The 15,709-nt window shown below is 42.5% G+C and overlaps 1 protein-coding gene across 3 annotated transcripts in view; it reads right to left on the reverse strand.

Moving 5' to 3' along the window:
* adcyap1r1b (adenylate cyclase activating polypeptide 1b (pituitary) receptor type I) overlaps positions 1–15,195 on the reverse strand; it is an 85,581-nt gene extending 70,386 nt beyond the window's left edge. Inside the window, exons 1-2 of one of the 3 annotated variants that reach the window (XM_014123308.2) lie at positions 14,764–15,195; positions 3,053–3,217 (exon numbers count right to left, since the gene is read on the reverse strand). In XM_014123308.2, coding sequence (XP_013978783.1) covers positions 3,053–3,109 — 57 coding nt within the window. In that variant the 5' untranslated portion in view covers positions 3,110–3,217; positions 14,764–15,195. Of the gene's footprint in view, positions 1–3,052; positions 3,218–7,240; positions 7,279–14,763 lie in introns of those variants that run through there. The other 2 variants (XM_014123309.2, XM_014123310.2) reach the window with 2 other exon arrangements.
* Positions 15,196–15,709: the final 514 nt, after the last annotated feature.

Here is a 15,709-nt window from a genome sequence, read left to right on the forward strand (position 1 = left end):
CTTTAATATTTCAGACTTGATTTGTCCTACCGAAAAATGTATTCTTATTTATTTAACTAGGCAAGTCAGTTAAGAACAAATTCTTATTTACAATGACGGCCTACCCTGGCCAAACCCTAACCTGGACGACGCTGTGCCAGTTGTGCGCCACCCTATGGAACTCCCAATCACGGCCGGTTGTGATACAGCCTGGAATCGAACCAGGGTCTGCAGTGACACCTCTAGCACTGAGATGCAGTACCTTAGAGCGCTGCACCACCCAGGAGCCCAGTATCAACCCCTACAAAAACTGTCCATTAATTATAATACACATAACAATTCACATTTCCTGTTGCTGAAGGATCATTCTCCTGCTGTGTGAAACTGGCTCACATTAAGATACATCATCTGTTGTTGTTAAACCAGGTGACAATGCAGCCACATTGTAGAGGTGGAGAATCAGTAAGGCATCACTGGGGCCTCATCTTAGACTATTACAATATGATGAAAGGATTATTCCACAGCCACAATTAGAGGTGGAGATTCACTAACACATCACTAGGGCCTAATCTTAGGCCATTACAATATTTACATTTTAGTCATTTAGCAGACACTCTTATCCAGAGCAATTTACAGTAGTGAATGCATACATTTCAATTCATTTCATACATTTTTTTTTCCTTTTTCTCCTCCGTACTGGCCCCCCGTGGGAATCAAACCCACAACCCTGGCGTTGCAAACACCATTGCAAACACCATGTTCTACCAACTGAGCCACACTGAGCCACAGGGAGGCAATATGATGGAAGGATTATTCCATAGCAACATGTTATCAAATGTATTTGCGCCATAATGGTTCTACCTCATCTGCTGATATGAGTGAGATGACATCAGTTCACCAACATTAGGCTACTGATGTAGACCTATCCACAAGTTCAGTATATTTGTTCTTAGTGTAAAAAAATAAAAGCATATACACAAAATGTATTCTGTTTCAGGAAAATCACCCACACACACACATAGTTCTGCTTTAGTCCATTGGTCATGTGGAAAATAAATTGAAAGTATTTCTGATTGATAAAAATTATCTTTCTCAATGCAATAAATTGTACGGAAGTGATGACGCACAAACACACACACACACATATACACACATATACACACATATTCACACATATACACACATATATACACACACACACACACACACGCACCCACACACGCGCACACACACACACACACACACACACACACATTATACACAGTATACACAGAAACACTGACAGAATACACTTTAGTGGAGATGTATCATCAGTGCTAATTAGTATGGTGTTGCTAAGCAGCAGGTAGTCAGGCAGAGCGTAGTGGAGTGGAGACAGAGGATGAGAGGATAGCACCACACGACAGGAGAGCGAAAGCGAGAGAGAGTGGATGCATGTGCGCGAATGTGTGTGGCCTTTGTTATATGAGTTATGCTTCATAAACATGAGTTAGTCATGTTTATTGATGAGTGCCATGTCATCCTCCGACTCTGTAAACCAGGAAGGATTAGAGGCCTGATTTGCATTATAAACAGACTCTCTGATTCACCTCATCCCTCTATTCATCCCTCTCTTTCCTCATCTCTCCTCGTCTCTCCCTCTCTCTATCTCTCTGATTCACCTCATCACTCTATGCATCCCACTCTTTCCTCATCTCTCCCCATCTCTCCCTCTATCTCTGAATCACCCCATTTGTAACTCCATCCTTATCTCTTTCTAAATCACTGCTATTCTCCATCCATCTCTCTCTGTCTAACACACATACAAGGGGTGAGGAAGGAGAAGAAAGGGGTGAGAGAGGAGAAGAGAAAGGAGAGAGGTGAGGGAGGAGAAGAGATGGGTCAGGGAGCAGAGGAGATAGGAGAGGGGTGAGGGTGGAGAGGAGAAGAGAAAAGAGAGGAGAGGTGAGGGAGGAGATGAGAGGAGAGGGGTGAGGGAGGAGAGGAGAAAGGAGAGGAGAAAGGAGAGGGGTGAGGGAGGAGAGGAGAAAGGAGAGGGGTGAGGGAGGAGAGGATAAAGGAGAGGGGTGAGGGAGGAGAGGAGAGGAGAAAGGAGAGGAGGAATATATGAGAATGAGACACACTACACTATACTACACTACACTGCACTAGTGCCAGTACACTGGTCATCCTGACATAAATCTGAGGGTAAACATAGTCTTCTCTGGTGCCAGAGACCAGACCAGAGAGGTGAAGAGACTGACAATAACTAAGGTCTTTGTGTGCGTACAGTATGCACGTATAAAATTGCCACAGAGACATTGTGAGGTTGAAATAACAAACAGTAAATCAACTCAGCTAAACAAACGTCCATGGAAACTTTTACCTGCGTTATGACATGTTTAACATCTCTTCTGTAGCCAACCATCACCATCCCCACTATTAAACAAACAAGGACGGGCCGAATGCTTTCACAGTAATGTCTCGCTCCACTCTCCCTCTTTCAACAATCTCTCTCATGCTCTCGCTCTCTCTCTCTCTCTCTCTCTCTGTCTTACCTGCCCATCTCTCTCTCTCTCTCTCACATTCTCGCTTTCTCTCTGTTTTCTCTGCCAATCTCTATCTCTCTCTCTAACTCTCTCACACTCTCGCTTTCTCTCTGTGTCTTCTCTGCCCAGCTCTCTCTCTCTCTCTCTCTCTCTCTCTCTCTCTCTCTCTCAATGTCACTTTCTCTGTCTTCTCTGCCCATCTCTATCTCTCTCTCTCTCTCTCTCACACTCTCTCTGTCTTCTCTGAAAATGTCTCTCTATCGCTCTTACTCTCTCTCTATCTTTCTCTTTCATTTCCTTGCCTCCATTTTCCCCAGAGGCAAACGTTTTCACAATCCATGTATTATTGACGACTGTATATCAATTAACCTACAAAAATAAATTAAAATACAGACTTTAAAAATCAGTCCCACTCTTGAATTGAGCTAAAAAAAACTTTTGTCATTCAATCACAAACACACTGCAACTGTAAGTGACATTGCAACAGTTCATCTCCCCATGGCTTTGCTAGCCATAAATAATGTCTGGCCAGGCCAACAGCTTACCAAGGGCAGCAGGAGGAGGAGGAGGGCCAGGAGGGGGGCGCTCATAGTGGCAGACATTTTGTTTTCCTCAGGGGCTCCAATTGTCCAATCAGATGTGGAGGTGAGCTCTTGAGGATGCACAGACAGACAAGGATGCTGGTCAGCCTTCTGGCCTCACCTTGGGATCTGGAAATAGACACAGAGAAACAGGAGATGTTAGGCTACTGTTTATACACGTCTACAGAATAAAGTAGGAAATGTATGATGTAAATGTTATTTCTCAGTGTTCAAAAGTACATTTAGAGCAGAAACACACACCACAGACCTATACTTTTTTATCTAGATCTCTGTTTGACTGTGGGGTAACACAGGACAGTAAACACAAAAACACACATGCTACACTCTGCTGATTAGAAGTACAAGTCACAACATGAATCTCCATTCCCAACAACCCAAGTCTGCCACAGAGGTACAGTATGTAAGCTACTATACTACTGTATTGCATTACACAAACGTTTACATGGTGACTGCTCCAGCACAATCACCATTGATTCAGTTCCAAGGAATGAGAACATCAAACCACAAAGACACTGATGGTATCTCACTCAATATCAAAAGGAGGGTAAGTGTGTGTGTGTGTGTGTGTGTGTGTGTGTGTGTGTGTGTGTGTGTGTGTGTGTGTGTGTGTGTGTGTGTGTGTGTGTGTGTGTGTGTGTGTGTGTGTGTGTGTGTGTGTGTGTGTGTGTGTGTGTGTGTGTGTGTTCGCGCGCGCTACGGACATAAGACACATAGAGGCACACACACTTCTTTACACACAGACTCACACCCTCTCCTTTCTTCTCTCTAGAGTACCTCTAGAACCACAGGCCCTGTTATGTAACAGTCTCTGATTGGCTAAGGGAAGAGAGGCAGGAACAGCAGACATAATGGGTATTGAAGAGAGGAGGGGGATCAATAGCTTTCTACTTTCTCAAACACAGCACAGCTTTTCCTCTCAGCCTTTCTTATACAGTACAGCCTTCCTTCTCCCCTCAAATAGCTTCCTTTTTTCACACATATCACTTCTTATACCCTCATAAAGACCGAGAGTGGGCAGGGTGAAGATTTATCTCAGAGGTAGAGTGAAAATACTCATAGAGGGGGAGATAGGGAGAGAGAGATATGATTCCCTTCACATATCCACAGAGAGAGATGCCTCTCTCTTCTCTTATAAAGAGAATGAAGCCACTTTCAAGGAGTGGAACTCTAACCCGGACGCTTATAAGAAACCATCAAACAGGCAAAGGGTCAATACAGGACTAAGATTGAAACGTACTACACCGGCTCCTACGCTCGTCGGATGTGGCAGGGCTTGCAAACTATTACAGACTACGAAGGGAAGCACAGCCGCGAGCTGCCCAGTGGCACGAGCCTACCAGGCGAGGTAAATTACTTCTATGCTCGCTTTGAGGCAAGACCTTTAAACAGGTCAACATTCACAAGGCCGCAGGGCCAGACGGATTACCAGGATGTGTACTCCGAGGATGCTGGCAAGTGTCTTCACTGACATTTTCAACCTGTCCATGACTGAGTTTGTAATACCAACATGTTTCAAGCAGACCACCATAGTCCCTGTGCCCAAGAACACTAAGGTAACCTGCCTAAATGACTACCGACCCGTAGCACACACGTCTGTAGCCATAAAGTGCTTTGAAAGGCTGGTCATGGCTCACATCAACATCCTTATCCCAGAAGCCCTAGACCCACTCCAATTTCCATACCGCCCCAACAGATCCACAGATGATGCAATCTCTATTGCACTCAACACTGCCCTTTCCCACCTGAACAAAAGGAACACCTATGTGAGAATGTTATTCATTGACTACAGCTCAGCGTTCAACACCATAGTGCCCTCAAAGCTCATCACTAAGCTAAGGACCCTGGGACTAAACACCTCCCTCTGCAACTGGATCCTGGACTTCCTGACGGGCCACCCACAGGTGGTAAGGGTAGGTAACAACACATCTACCACGCTGATCCTCAACACGGGGCCCCCTCAGGGGTGCGTGCTGAGTCCCCTCCTGTACTCCCTGTTCACTCATGACTGCATGCCAGGCATGACTCCAACACCATCATCAAGTTTGCCGATGACACAACAGAGGTAGGCCTGATCACCAACAACGATGAGATAGCCTATAGGGAGGAGGTCAGAGACCCGGCCATATGGTGCCAGGATAACAACCTCTCCCTCAACGTGATCAAGACAAAGGAGATGACTGTGGACTACAGGAAAAGGCTGCAGTGGAGCAGGTTGAGAGCTTCAAGTTCCTTGGTGTGTCCACATCACCAACAAACTAGCATGGTTCAAACACACTAAGACAGTCCCCTCAGGAGACTGAAAAGACTTGGCATATGTCCTCAGATCCTATGGTATGGCAACTGCTTGGCCTCTGACCGCAAGGCACTACAGAGGGTAGTCCGTATGGCCCAGTACATCACTGGGGCAAAGCTTCCTGCCATCCAGAACCTCTATACCAGGTGATATCAGAGGAAGGCCCTAAAAATTGTCAAAGACTCCACGGCAAGCGGTACCGGAGAGCCAAGTCTAGGTCCAAGAGGCTTCTAAACAGCTTCTACCCCCAAGTCATAAATAGCTAATCAAAGGGCTTCCCAGACCACTCTTTTACACTGCTGCTACTCTCTGTTTATTATCTATGCATAGTGACTTTTACTCTACCTACATGTACATATTACCTCAATTACCTCGACTAACTGGTGCCCCCGCACATTGACTCTGTACCGGTACCCCCTGTATATATTATTTATTACTTTTACTTTAAAATTATTATTTATTTTTTTCTTAAAACTTCTTAAAGCACTTTTAGTGCTTTAAGAAGTATTTTTTAAAGCATTTCACTGTAAGGTCTAGCATTTCACTGTATTTGGCTCATGTGACAAATAACATTTGATTTGATATGAAGCTCTGAAAAGAAAACACACACACAAAGAAACGGACACACACAAGCACACATACATACTATGTTGGCGGGGGGATGAAAACAGCCAAAGAGCTGCGTTCCCATGCAAGATGCTTTCGTGTGTGACCCTGGACTCCACGTCAGTTGGGAGAATGATGGAGAATATATTTAACTTCAGAGGATATCTGTCCTCCATATATTCTCTCCTTCTCCAGGAATGGTATTAGTGTGTGTTAATACAGGATAATGCCCGGACCAATCCTTGAGTTAGTCACTGAAGTCTGCCGCTCTATATTTAGACATAGGATTTATGAACGAAATTAACATACACAGACATATCTCACTCTTCATTATTAATGGGGAGAGAGAGAGAGAGAGAGAGGGCAAGAGAAAGAGAGAGGGATAAAGAACAAGAAGGAGAGAGAGAGAGAGAGAGAGAGAGAAGAGGGTGGAGAGAGAAATAAGTAAAGAAATAGAGAGAATCAGACAGACAGAGTATGAAGGAGACTAAGAAAGAAACAGAGAGGGAGGGGAAAGAAAGAGAGAATGTTCAGACAGAAGGCTCTTCATCAAAATCAAAGCTGCCCTGGTTTCTTGCTCCCATTCTGTCTTTCTTTCCCATAAGGCACCAGGGAACTGTATGCATATAGTACAGGCTAAAGCAGCATTTCCCAACCCAAAGGGTGCACATTTTGTTTTTAATTAAGTTAATGCTATTTAGTTGTTGCTATTAGGGCTGGGCGGTATACCGTATTTTACTATATACCGGTATTTATCCACGGACCGGTTTGGGTTTTTACTTTACCTTCTATAACGGTATTTGAATGTTTGGTTTGTTAAATGTGATACGCCGTGTGTAACATCCATTTTTATACTTTACTCCGCTACTTGAGTCATCCCTCCCTGTTCTCTCTCTCCATGCTGCTTTCCACACAGACCTAGTCCCACCCCGTCATTCAAAGAGCACATTTGTCGTTGCTTGACCACGAGACACTTGAGTTCAGTCTACATGGTCAATGTCGATGACAATGATGTTGTTTCCACTTTGATCTAAATATAAATCCACAAGCGTTCTATAATTACAATATTAGTTTGTGTTTCTTACATCTGCAAACAGCTAGTTTGTGTTTTCTTAGCAAGTTAAGCTAAATCGTGTTAGCCACTAATGCTAATCGCTAGTTAGCTGGCTTGCTAACTAGCTAATAAAAGTAGTGAGTCAGAGCAAACGCAGCTAGCTAATACAGCCTGATACCTGTGCTGGTGGAGGCTTAAATCAGCATGTTGTTTGTGCAGCAGTATCTTCTAAATCAAAGAGGAATAGGCGAAGCATGAATATGTTGGCTATATGAATAAAGATTGAATGTAGCCAAAGATTATAGGGTCCCCTAGGAAACACTGAACATCACTTTGTTTCCTAACCTGTCACAATAACTCATCCATGGCATTTTCATTTGTTGTCATGTCAAACAACACTGTATTCAAAGTTCCCACTATTATTTATATTCTAACTATAGAATTATAATAAACATTCTATTTCCATGATTCCAAAAGTTCACCCAAGTGTTTTGATCTAAATCACAATTGCAACATTTGGTTAAAAATATAGCCTAGAATTTTTGCCCATATCGTGGCAGTGTGGAAATGATCTCAAATGAGTGCAGGAAACGCAGAAATGTATGGAAATGCAGGAAATTATTTTAGGTTGAATTCAACAGTATCAAACAATCCAAATGGAGAAAGACCCATTGAAATAATTTAGAATATATGTGTTGCCACCCTAGGGTCACGCACTATTCATAAAGCAAATTTAGAACTTTTATTAATCAAAAACATAAAATATAGAGGTCGACTGATTAATCGGCATGGCCGATTTCATAACAATTGGTAATCAGCCTTTTTGGACACCGATTATGGTCGATTACATTGCAATCCACGAGAAGACTACGTGGCAGGCTGACCAACTGTAACGCGAGTGCAGCATCAAAAAGGTTAAGTTGCTAGCTAGCATTAAACTTATCTTATAAAAAACAATCAATCTTCACATAATCACTAATTAACTACACATGGTTGATGATATTACTAGATTAACTAGCTTGTCCTGTGTTGCATATAATCAAAGTGGTGCCTGTTAATTTATCATCGAATCATAGCCTACTTCAATTTCGTCAAACGGGTGATGATTTAACAAAAGCACATTCGTGAAAAAAGAACAATCGTTGCACAAATGTACCTAACCATAAACATCAATGCCTTCCTTAACTTTTTAGGGTATAGGAGGCAGTATTTTCGATTTCGGATGAAAAACGTGCCCAGAGTAAACTGCCTAATACTCGGGCCCAGAGTTTTAGTAGCTCAGAGAATAGTAGCTCAGTCAATGAGTGGACTACCTATGGACAAATGACTTGGTGATGTGCGATCCCACGAGCGCGCCCCTCCTTCTTTTTCTTCTGTAATGAATACGCTATTGTCCGGTTGGAATATTATTGCCGTTTTATGTTAAAAATACCCTAAGGATTGATTGTAAACAACGTTTGACATGTTTCTACGACCGGTAATGGAACATTTTGACTTTTCGTCTCTGGTACTGCGCTCGCGCGTTATGCCTTTGGATAGTGATCTGAACGCACAAACAAAATGGAGGTATTTGGACATAAATATGGAGTATTTCGAGCAAAACGAAAATTTCTTGTGGAAGTAGGAGTCCTCGGAGTGCATTCTGACGAAGATCAGCAAAGGGAAGAGAATATTTATAATACTAATTCAGAGTTTTGTTGATGCCAGAACTTGGTGGGTAGCTGTATAGCTTGCTTCGATGGCTGAGCTATTTACTCAGAATACTGAACAATGTGCTTTCTCCGTCAAGTTATTTTGAAATCTGACAAAGCAGTTGCGTCAAGGAGTAGTGTATCTATAATTCTTTCAAATCTAACTGTTGAAAATTTTATCAACGTTTATGATGAGTATTTTTGTAAATTGATGTGCACAGAGGTTTTGGTGGGAATACATTTTCTGAACATCACGCGCCAATGTAAAATGCTGTTTTTGGATATAAATACAAACTTTATCGAGCAAAACATACATGTATTGTATAACATGAAGTCCTATGAGTGCCATCTGATGAAGATCATCAAAGGCTAGTGAATATTTTAGCTGTACTTTTGGTTTTTGCTTGGAAAATGGCTGTGTGGTTTTTCTTGTGAAGTTTATGTCCTAACATATTCTAATTTTATGCTTTTGCCGTAAAGCCTTTTTGAAATTGGACAATGTCGTTAGATTAACGAGAGTCTTATCTTTAAAATGGTGTAAAATAGTTGATTGTTTGAGAAAATGAAATTATGACATTTTTGCTGTTTTGTATTTCGCGCCATGCTATTTCACTGGCTGTTGAATAGTGTGAGACGGTCACGTCCCACCTAGCCCAGCGAAGTTAAAATCAATACACAGAAGTATATTTTTTTTTAATCTGCATATGTAGTTAAAAGAAATGCATGTTAGCAGGCAATATTAACTAGGGAAATTGTGTCACTTCTCTTGCGTTCTGTGCAAGCAGAGTCAGGGTATATGCAGCAGTTTTGGCCGCCTGGCTCGTTGCGAACTGTGTGAAGTCCATTTCTTCCTAACAAAGACCGTAATTAATTTGCCAGAATGTTACATAATTATGACATAACATTGAAGGTTGTACAATGTAACAGCAATATTTAGACTTAGGGTTGCAACCCGTTCGATGAAATACGGAACGGTTCCGTATTTCACTAAAAGAATAAACGTTTTGTTTTTGAAATTATAGTTTCCGGATTTGACCATATAAATGACCAAAGGCTCATATTTCTGTGTGTTTATTATAATTTAGTCTATGATTTGATTTTTGATAGAGCAGTCTGACTGAGCAGTGGTAGGCTGCAGCAGGCTCGTAAGCATTCATTCAAACAGCACTTTACTGCGTTTGCCAGCAGCTCTTAGCAATGCTTGAAGCAAAGCGCTGTTTATGACTTCAAGCCTATGAACTCCCGAGATTAGGCTGGCAATACTAAAGTGCCTATAAGAACATCCAATAGTCAAAATACAAATGGTATAGAGAGAAATAGTCAACGCATCATAATTCCTATAATAACTACAACTTAAAACTTCTTAACTGGGAATATTGAAGACTCATGTTAAAAGGAACCACCAGCTTTCATATGTTCTCATGTTCTGAGCAAGGAACTTAAACGTTAGCTTTTTTACATGGCACACCTTTAATTTATTTTCCAACACTGTGTTTTTGCATTATTTAAACCAAACTGAACATGTTTCATAATTTATTTGAGAATAAATTGATTTTATTTATGTATTATATTAAGTTAAAATAAAAGTGTTCATTGTTCATTCAGTACTGTTGTAATTGTCATTACTACAAATATATAGTTAAAAATCGGCAGAGTAATCGGTATCGGCCTTTTTTGGCCTCCAATAATCGGTATCGGCGCTGAAAAATCATAATCGGTCGACCTCTAATAAAATACTGTCAAAATTTAGAAAAATTGCATGATATGATTTTTATATCGCCCAGCCCTAGTTGCTATCTATGAACAGTATAAGTAAGTAACAGTCCTGATATGTCCGTCCTCCAGTGAGAGAGGTGAGTGCAGCATTCTGGCATCTGTATATGTATGGTGCTGTTGATGTATTATACAGTGCACACCTCTCTCAGTGTATACTAGCAGATTTGTCGCTACTGACCTCTCCTTCCTCCCAGTGGTTCACACTCTACTCCCAGGACACTGACTGCTACTAATACTGATAGTGGTCCTCTACTATATACAGCATCCTGGATCAGTACAGTGAGGTGGATCACGCAGACCTAGAGCACTGACTAAGCAGGTGTTTCAGTGTTCCAGGTCAGGTAACTCAGAGGTCAGAGGTCACAGTGCAACAGAGTGTTTACGGGGCTGTTGCCGTGCATGCCGTGAGATCATGTTATCGTCTCGCCATGGCGCTCGCTGGCTACACAGTTACACGTCGCGTTAGAGCACTTTCACGGCTGAGGTTATCAATGTCGACAGTCACAACTCAGCCCTGCTCCTTTAGTTGTGTCATACGTACTCTACCATAGATAACTCCTGCCTTACATCCCTCTTCCCCTCCTCCTCACTCCCTCCCTCCCTCCCCCTATCTCTGCCCTTACACCTTTTAAGTTTATCCCCCTCTCTCTTCACAGACACCTCCTCCTATCTCCACCCCCCCTCTCTCTTCCCCTACCTCCCTCCATCCCCCCTTTCCCTCTCTCTTCCCCTACCTCCCTCTGTCCTTCCTTTCCCTCTCTCTTCCCATTCCTCCCTCCATCCCCCCTTTCCCTCTCTCTTCCTCTACCTCTCTCCGTTCCTCCTTTCCTTTTCTCTTCCTGTATCTCCCTCCATCCCCCTTTCCCTCCCTCTTCCTCTGCAGCTTCTACCCCCAGTACATACCTCTCACTTCCTCTACACCTCTTCCTCCCTCCATCTTCCCCTCTCCCTCTTCCCTGCTCTCACTGACTGTCACACTACATTAACCAATGAGTTTCAGATGAGTGAGTAGTGTCTCCAACCCTGGCGTGGTCTGGCTGCTCTCTGTCTGTCTCTACAGTATGTGGTGAAATGAAAACACCACTGAGAGGTAGGAGAGTTCTGGGCCTGTATCCATGAAGCCTCTTAGAGTAGGAGTGCTGATCTAGGATCAGGTCCGCCTTGTCCATGTAATTGTATTGATTGTGATCTAAAAGACAAAACTGATCCTAGATCCGCACTCCTACTCTGTGATGATTTATGAATCCCGTCCCAGTACTGACTAACTGCTATATGGTAAACTGCGAGGGGAGGGATGTGTATTGTGCACTGCGTAGTACAGCACCATACTGTAGGACTAAGTGCAAATTAAAACATCACTTCCTTGTATTGTGGTTACGGCACCACATCAACATGAAGAACAAGGAGTCCCTTTATTTAACTAAGTAGCATAAAGATGCTCAGTCTGTTTGACTTTGTCTTTAGTGTAGTGCTGCTGAGCTGTAACTGGTTCCCATGCCTAATGTCCTTTCCTCCTCCTCTGGGCTCTGGGTTCTGCTACACTGGCCTGGCAGCACTGTTAAATGGGCTGTTTAAATCTTTAACTATTATTACTCATTCACTCCTCCTTTTGAGTGAGACTGCAGCCATATTGTCTGTATACACAGATTGGCAAATACTGCCAATACCGTGTTTGACCATTATCAAGGAGCAAAGAAAACCACCCATCCCCCAGAACACACACGCACACGCACACACACACACACACACACACACACACACACACACACACACACACACACACACACACACACACACACACACACACACACACACACAATTTACATGAATACAGTTTAAACACACACACGCACACACACACGCACACACACACAATTTACATGAACACAGTTTAAACACACACACACACACATTTCAGGCAGATCACTCAAGAGTGACTTCGAAATTGGACGTCTATCCATGTTCAACGGACATCGGGAAATGTCTTTATAAACGGCCACTAGGGGCAACAGTGAGCGCTATTACCATCAAGTAGGATTGGGTTTTGCTAGGGCCTAACCATTCAAAATTATGTTTTGGAGAAACAGAACAATACTGAGCAGGAGTTAACCAAGGGTGTCAAAAACACTTCGAAATTTGACGTTTGGAGAAACATGGGTAAACGGCCTAATTCTGCAGTGAGAATTTGAGAGCAAGTTGCACATTCAGTACGCCTACGCATGCACATAATATTCAGTGGTTTGCTGCATATACTTTGTTGTGCAAATCAGCTGGTAGTTATTAAGGTTAATCAATTTGATGGCACAGAGGCTTCGTAGAACCAACCATCAGACCAGCGTCCACAGAGGACAGACTCCAGCCACACACACACACACACACACACACACACACACACACACACACACACACACACACACACACACACACACACACACACACACACACACACACACACACACACACACACACACAGTATATTTACCAGGAGCAGGAGATAAAGGGAAAGCTATATAGTATAAAGCTGCTAGCGTATATTCCCAGTCCTCTACAGTATAACCTTTGCTAACAGCAGGGAGGAGAGGAGAGAAGAGAAAGCTGGGAGAAGAGGAAAGAAGGGAAGAAAGAAGAGAAGGGAGGGAGGAGAGAAAATAGGAGAGAAGGGAAGGGAGGGAGGAGAGAAAACAGGAGAGAAGGGAAGGGAGGGAGGAGAGAAAATAGGAGAGAAGGGAAGGGAGGAGAGAAAATAGGAGAGAAGGGAAGGGAGGAGAGAAAGCAGTGATTTCATTGATAGAATGACAGATTGCAAGGTCACACAGCTGTTTCCTACAGGGTGTGGGCTTTCTGTATATACAGGAACAAGACCATATAGTGTATGTGCATCCTGTATAAAAAAGGCTTGGATTATACCGTGTTTGAATCCATATTTTCTATTAATGTATTGTGTGGAAACTAGGGAAAGGATGTAAACATTGATCTCAGGAATTTGAGTTTTACACAGAAATAGCCATCTATAGAGCTTGCTATCCATATTATAGACATGCTGGGTTTTTCTGTGGTTGGAAAATGATTAGCATAGCAACAATCAAATAGCAAATCATATTAGCATGATAATCAATCATACAATTATGCTGGACTGCTGTGAGCCCTAGTGCACTGTGGACATTTTGGTATAGCCTAGGCAAAATGTCTTATACAAAGTATAAAATATACATCCTGGAAGGTTATATTTTTTAGATAAAAATGAAGCTAATTATTGGGAGGGGCAGTATTAACAATTGATATGAAGACAATAATGCTGTGGGCGTGGTGTGTTATAGCAGCCTACGTAGCTATAGACCAGACATATATAATTAATATATTATTACACGTATAAAACAGCAATTGTGTTTTGTTAAAATGTTATGTTATTGTTGTCTTATAACAATAGCATTATATAAAAAAATTGGCTGCGTTTGAGAATAGCTGTAAAAAGCGGTAACAGAAAGGATGTTTGAAGAAGCTTTTCATAGTGTGGCCTTGCAATTACGACGGCAAACATAAATCAATACCCCTCTATTAAAACGTGCTTTATAAATGGCAATTAATTGAGTCCATTGACAAAGAGATATTTTGTCAGATGACAGTGGCCCTGTAAATAAATACATAACTGCATTCTGAGCCTAACCTATAATTCAATTGATGGGGGAAAAAAATACCCAATTTACCCACACCATTGGAGTGTTCTTGATGCACAAGACAAGGGCAGTGTGTGTTGTTTCAATTTCGGCTTAAATGTAATGTAGTCTTCTATACATTATCTTTACTCTTTCACTCTAAGGGCAACAATCAACCTACCAGCGACTGTAAAGTATCCCTCTAAGCTCAACTCTCCCTCAACACATGCCGCAAGATGCCCGGTCCCCGCGAGGCGATGGTTAGGCGCGCTCGGATCATACTGATACACACACCGGCCGCGGTGCAGATTGCATACCGTTATTCGCTCTTGTTCACATGCGAAGCAAGGCACGTAAATCAATAAGGCTGCATGTTAAATAACATCAGAAATATCAATCTCATCTACACTGTTCTCTGAAATGTGCAGATAAACACCGTAGTAACCGCAAAAGAGAAAGACAGCCATTTGTCGTAGCCTATGCAAAACACTTTAGAGGAGAGTGGTGGTCCATTACATGATGATGAATAGGCAGACTAGTATTGCTTCAGAAGGAGCGGTTGGGTTGATAATAAATCTTACCATCTCAGCGGTGATATCCATAAAACAACAGCACGACTTGAGTTAAATCTCCTTGTTTTTTAGTGTTGGAGGGGAGAGGAGGAGAACCGCAACACCGCGCGCTTTCGTGGTGCAAAGCAACTCCCTCAGGGCGCAGACGGACGGCCAGGGAACTTGTGAGTACAGTTAAGCAGGTTCTCCTCACTCGACACCATTTATGAGGGTATTCACGTTGCAAGAGAGAGGGGCAAAGTTAGAGAATTGAAGATAATTGGAAAATAGTGTGTTCAACGCAGATCTGACTCCGTCTGTGACTCGAATCTCGGTTCGGGGAATTATGACTGTTATTTAATCATGCCATTCCACTGCCCTGCGGTTAACTGCGTGTGGTCACGTCGCTCGATCATGAAGTATGCGCTGCGCATTTCAACAAGCATGCCTCTCTCTCTCGTTCTCTCAACAGAGACAATGCTGTACGTGCACTAACACCCCCACAGAACAGCTGTTTCAAGCCGAGCGTAGTTAGTGAAACCTAACTATCCACACACACTAACTACACAGTGAAACGATATGTTGTCACTTTGTTATGAGTGGTTCAACATGCACTGTATAATTGCTGCATTTTTTGTCTCTGTATATAGTCTAATGTTTCAAATCCATCTTTATCAATTGAGGTAAAAGAACAACACAATACTGTCATCTCCATTGACTGTCTAGCCAAAATAGATAGGCACAGATGGACACCTGCCATTAAGCCCAAGAATGACAAACACTTGGAGAAGAACACCATTAGATTGAATTTAGTTTGAACATGTTGAGTATCAAATCTACTAGCGTTCTCACTCAGACTGGGGTGTCAACCATCTACAAGGATATCAACTCCTTGGACAACGGCAAGGGCATGACACTTCATTTGGCTGCTTTCAATGCTTTCTACGTATTGACAAATTTGATCACAGCAAAAATA

Source organism: Salmo salar, chromosome ssa10 (assembly GCF_905237065.1).
Source record: "Salmo salar chromosome ssa10, Ssal_v3.1, whole genome shotgun sequence".
In the NCBI taxonomy this organism is placed as follows: domain Eukaryota; kingdom Metazoa; phylum Chordata; class Actinopteri; order Salmoniformes; family Salmonidae; genus Salmo; species Salmo salar.